Genomic DNA, 6,000 nt, shown 5'->3' with positions numbered 1-6,000 from the left:
AGCCAGGATGGTCTCGATCTCCTGTCCTCGTGATCCGCCCGTCTCGGCCTCCCAAAGTGCTGGGATTACAGGCTTGAGCCACCGCGCCCGGCCGGCAAAACTGTGATTTCTTAATAACACTATGATATCGACACAAACTTACTTTTGCTAATAACTGAGGAAGGGCCACAGCAAAAAGTTCAGTGATTTTTGTCCTGTCATCCAACTGTGTCTTCTTCTCCTTTGCTGTAAGCACCTAAAGTAACAGAAAGACTTCTATATTTATTAAGCCGATTAGCACTGTTAAGTGTTCAAGTTTTAGTTAAAACATACAAAATGATTACTAAAAGTAAACTTCAAGAGATGGACACAAAAATTTCACTATAAAACATTAACCCTAAAAGTGACACGAAAGAGAAAACTACACATTATAAAAACACAAAGCTACCTGAAATAACAAAAAAAATTTTACATAGTCCTAGAGGGAAAATCAATATCCAGTAAGACTCATCAACTCTACCTTCACATGGTAGGAGAATCAGTTAAAAATAGAAAATATAGTTTAGGAGCTTATATATAAAATATTGGGATTGACCAGCATTTCTGCTTACTCTAGGCTGTGGAACACGACACGTAAGTAACAAATTCAAAACGCTAAATTGCTATCAGCAATTAGCAAAAAGAAACAGAAATTTTTAAACACAGAAATGGAAAATATAGAAAACATCACCTTGTCTTTGATAAAATTTTGTTTCAGTTATGCACAAACACAAATATATTCATGTGTAATACGTCACAATATAAAAAAGAATTTTTATGCTTTACAATCAAAAGTTTGAAAGCCTGTGGAATTGTTGGTATAAAATGCAAATTCACATAAACTTTACAAAAATGCATTAAAATATGATCCCAGGAAATAGAAATTTCCCTATTTTAATAAAAAATTATCTCAATTTTTATTTCCGATTTTATTTTAGAAGAAAAAGCAAGCAACTCCATAAATAGAACATACAACTGCACCATTCCAAATGGTGTACACTACATTCAGTCATGAAGGCAGAGACTGTCAATCATATCTCCTGCAGTTAACTAAAAAAGTATCTTATAGAGAACTCAAATTTCTCAAATTGCTAATGCTTTAAAATTTACCTCTAACACATTTATAAGCAAAGGTTGTCTGAAAAATAAAACAAAATTTTTAAAAATTTTGTTTCATGGCTAAAATGGAATTTTTAAAAGATTCTGAAAAAGGAGAAATGGAGTTTAGAATATTGAAAAGACATTGATTGGCATACCCTTTTTCCTGTCCCTCTTCCCACGGGAGGATGACATTCAGCCGCTTGTCTAATGGTACAAAGCATTATTTCAATCAGAGCACTCTCTTGCCTATCTGTTAGTGCTAAAAAAAAAAAAAAAGTCAAAAAGTCAAAAAGAGCCTATTTCTTCTCCCTATACGCTACTTGCATTATTACATAACAGTTTCTTCTGCCTGTAAACAGAACCTGCCCTAAGGTACTAAAGAAAATCCCATTACTGTATCACAGAAAAGACAACCTTCCTAAAACCCTCAGCATCCCAAATCTATCCACCACAGATTCATACATTTGGGTAAAGAAAATAACCCAGATAAAAAAAAATAAAGAATGCTGACAGCAATTACATCTTTTTACATAGCATAATATTTACATGAAAACAAAACTATGCACCAAGTAAGACTTTCTATCTAATTGTCTTGACTAAAAGGATAAACAAATGGAATGAGTAAAAATCTACTTACAAAACTGTCTAAACAAAAATATCATAATTAAACATCCTTACCTTCCTCTCCACTAAGTGGCTCTTCCAGCAACAAGCTATTCATACATTCCCAGTCTTTCAGCAGCTCAGTAGCACAGTCCCACATGCTATCCACAAGGTATGCTGCATGCTCATGTAACTAAAATTTAAAAAGAGCAATGTAGTCTTAGACAATAAGCACACTAGCCTTAACTCAAAAGAATGGAAACTTTATTGATACCATCTACAAACTCTCAAACAGCTGTCTATTTTTTGAGGCCAAATAGATGAAAGGACAGAGAAGAAACTGCCTTAGTCTGCTTGCTATAAGAAAGACGTGTGAGGTAGCATCATTACACATTAACAATTATCATTAAAACATTAATATGAAAAAAATATATTTTTAAATATTTTTATATATTTATAATAAATTATATATATTTAGTGGGGCAGAGACAGAGTCTCACTCTCGCCCAGGCTGTTGGGAAGTGGTGCGATCTTGGCTCACTGCAACCTCCACCTCCCAGGTTCAAGTGATTCTCCTGCCTCAGCCTCCCAAGTAGCTGGGACTACAGGCATGCACCACCACGCCCGGCTAATTTATGTATTTTTAGTAGAGATGAGGTTTCACCATGTTGGCCAGGCTGGTCTCAAACTCCTGACCTCAGGTGATTCGCCAACCTCAGCCTCCCAAAGTGCTCGGATTACAGGTGTGAGCCACCGCACCTGCCCTGATAAGTATTTTATAAAGAAATTACATACATACTGCTTATTTGGAGCTACTCTCAATTCTTAGGTATGCTATGAATTTACTTTACCTGAATGGGAGTGATAACGGTTAATTAAAACACAAAATGTATGTTTGTCAATTCAATGTATAAGCAAATCATTCTCTTCATTATGTGAAGCTTAAAAGACCCTTAAAAGGCCCAGCTTAAAAGCTGGGCATGGTGGCTCACACCTGTAATCCCAGCACTCTGGGAGGCCAAGGCAGGTGGAAAACCTGAGGTCAGGAGTTCAAGACCAGCCTGGCCAACACGACAAAACCCTGTCTTTACTAAAAATACAAAAATTAACCAGGTGTGGTAACGCGTGCCTGTAATTCCAGCTACTATGGAGGCTGAGGTGGGAGAATCGCTTGAACGTGGGAGGCAGAGATTGGCAGTGAGCCGAGATCACACCACTGCACTCCAGCCTGGGCAGCAGAGCGAGACTTTGTATCAAAAAAAAGAAAAAACAAAAACCCTACTGTTTCCCAACTCCTTTGGCGGGGGGAGGAGGGGGCGTGCAAATCATAATAATTATACAAAAAAAAAAATCTGTCAAAGCAATTACAAATAATAAAAAAATCTAAATCTAAATGCTTTATGAACATGGAATATCCTCAAAAACTAGCAAACCGGGCCACGTGCTGTGGCTTATGCCTGTAATCCCAGCACTTTGGGAGGCCAAGGAGGGAGGACTGCTTGGGCCCAAGAGTTGAAGACTAGCCTGGGACACAAGACACCCCCATTGTCTACAAGATTCTAAAATAAACTAGCCGGGTGTGGTGGCACACAGTTGTAGTCGGAGCTACTAGGGAGGCTGAGGCAAGAGGATCAATTGAGCCCAGAAGTTCAACGCTGCAATGAGCTATGATTATGCCACTGCACTTCAGGCTGAGGGACAGAGCAAGACACGGTCTCTTAAAAAAATAAAATAAAATATTTGCAAATGGAATCCAACAATATATAAAAAGAATAACATCATGAACAAGTAGGTTGATCCAACATTTAAAAAGTCATTCAACATAACTCAACACATTAACATAGTAAAGGATAAAAATAAAACAATCACCTCAAGGAATGCAGAAGCATTTTACAGAATTCAATTTCCATTCATGTTAGAAACTTTCAGCAAAGAAAGGATAAAAGGAAATATTCTCAATCTGATTATAAATAGCTACAAAACACCTATAGCTAACAAGGTAATTAATGCTGAAATATTGGACACTTTTCCCAAAAGATCAGGAACATCCAAAGATGTCTACTTGAGACAGAGTCTTGCTCTGTCACCCAAGCTGGAGTGCAGTAGCACGATCTTGACTCAATGCAACCTCTGCCTCCCTGGTTCAAGCAATTCCTGTGCCTCAGCCTTCCAAGTAGCTAGGATTACAGGCATGTACCACCACGCCTGGCTAATTTTTGTATTTTTAGTAGAGAAGGGGTTTTGTCATGTTGGCCAGGCTGGTCTCAAACTCCTGGCCTCAAGTGATCCATCTGCTTCAGCCTCCTAAAGTGGTGAGAATACAGGCGTGAGCCACCGCACCTGGCCCTACTCAACATTCTACTGAAGGTCTTAGCCAATTCAGTAAGGCAAGAAAAAAAAAAAAAAGAAAAAAAATGCTGGAAAGGAAAAGGAAAATTATCTTTCTTTATAAATGACCTGATGGTATAACGTAGAAAATCCTAAAGAATAAAAAACCAATTATATATCCATATATAGAAATAACTAGAAAATTAAAAGGCCCGATCACTAATCAAGTAATATGTAATATGAATACCAAAAATAAATTTTGAGCCCTCTCAACATCTGGCTAACATTGTAGGTTTCCAACTTTAGGGAGACTAGTTTAAGTCCACATCTACAATTGCAATGGCAGTTACCAACATTTGAGATCTTACAATGTTCTAGATCTGTGTTAAGTTTTATACAGATTATTTCAGTGTTAACTAAGAATTTATTACTCATCTTTTTACTAGGAAACTGAGGCTTAGAAAGAGTAAGTAGCTAAACCAAGATCACACAAATAGTAAGCAGAGTAGTCCAACTGACAAATAGGATTTTGAACTCTAAAATTAATATTCTCAGCCCTATACATAAATCCGACCGTTTGAACATCTTACTAAAAGTAGAAAGCGGCCGGGCACAGTGGCTCACGCCTGTAATCCCAACACTGGGAGGCCAAGGCAGGCGGATCACCTTAGGTCAGGAGTTCAAGATCAGCCTAGTCAACAAAAAATTAGCTGGGCATGGTGACACACACCTGGAAGCCCAGCTACTTGGGAGGCTGAGGCAGAAATGCTTGAACCTGGGAGGCAGAGGCTGCAGTGAGCCGAGATGGCGCCACTGTATTCCAGCCTGGGTGACAGAGTGAGACTCCGTCTCAAAAAAACAAAAAACAAAAAAAGTAGAAAGCATATTTGTAAAGAAATTTGGGGAGTGGGTAGATCTCCATTCTATTCACAATTTACTGTGCTACAAAGAATATATATTTTCTTAATGTGCCTCATTCTAACCCCTTTTCCAAAATTTTTTGAACCTAAGTATAAAATAAATACTATCAACTAACCTCACTTTCTAGAAAGAAAAAAACCAACGTCTTAACAAGGTTGGCATTTGGACCTTGTCTTCCTCTTCTTTTCATCATTCCATCCTCCTCTGGATCTCTACGACTGAAGAGCCTGTGAAAAAAGTAAAGTATTTATTTTATGACAACAACAAAAAAATCCTAATCAAAAAAAAATTAACCAGATTTCGTATCTAAGGATCTAACAAAGGAGTAAAGGAGAACTGGGTAAGTACAATATCATCCAACATTATGGCACATCATGCAAATAATTGCTATAAACCTTTTTCATTTCACGTTTGATGGTAATTCTAAGTCTTTTTAAACTAATTTCTCAAGTTAATTGTACCGTCATAAATTATTTGTTTCTAAAAACCTTACTGTATTTTATATAACTGTTGCCTTTCATAAAAGTAGTACATTGACAAAGCTACACCATTTATGCTAAAAAATCTATGATACACATTCATCTTGAAAACAAAACATACACCTTCCTTCCATCCTTCTTGCAAAATTACCCCAACTTACTGTCTTTTTACTATGGATAGCATGAGCATTTTTCCTCATAATCAACAAGAGAATTAACACTAAACAGCAATGAATAGAAAACTGTAGTGTAAATGTTTTATGCCACCTACTCTTTCTTTCTAATAATTGCTGCACCCCCAACAGGCATTTTAATAAAATCATAGCAACAAGAAAAGTTTAATCTATATGGCTCAAAATAGTCTCTTTGAAAGCCATTATATAACAATCTTTGAGTGTTTTCTGTGATCAGATATTCACACTTCTACTCATACTACCTAATCTGAGTTAAATAGGATCATAAAAGTAAAGAGACTGTAGAATTCTTGGGATTCTTATGTCAAATTTTATTAAGTACTTGAAGAACCTTTTAATATTTTCTAAAGCAAAAG

General features: G+C 36.7%; 1 protein-coding gene across 6 annotated transcripts in view; it reads right to left on the bottom strand.

Moving 5' to 3' along the window:
- STAG2 (stromal antigen 2) overlaps positions 1–6,000 on the bottom strand; it is a 155,983-nt gene that overhangs the window by 40,033 nt on the left and 109,950 nt on the right. For all 6 annotated transcript variants that reach the window (XM_011936949.1, XM_011936951.1, XM_011936953.1 and 3 more), the window contains 4 exons: positions 5,087–5,198; positions 1,798–1,915; positions 1,275–1,378; positions 143–235 (listed from right to left, as the gene is read on the bottom strand). In XM_011936949.1, the coding sequence (XP_011792339.1) occupies positions 143–235; positions 1,275–1,378; positions 1,798–1,915; positions 5,087–5,198 (427 nt within the window). The remainder of the gene's footprint in view (positions 1–142; positions 236–1,274; positions 1,379–1,797; positions 1,916–5,086; positions 5,199–6,000) is intronic.

This window comes from Colobus angolensis, unplaced genomic scaffold (genome assembly GCF_000951035.1).
Source record: "Colobus angolensis palliatus isolate OR3802 unplaced genomic scaffold, Cang.pa_1.0 Scaffold159, whole genome shotgun sequence".
In the NCBI taxonomy this organism is placed as follows: Eukaryota; Metazoa; Chordata; class Mammalia; order Primates; family Cercopithecidae; genus Colobus; species Colobus angolensis.
Note: the sequence above shows the minus strand (reverse complement) of the source record. Positions and strands in the feature narration are given on the sequence as shown.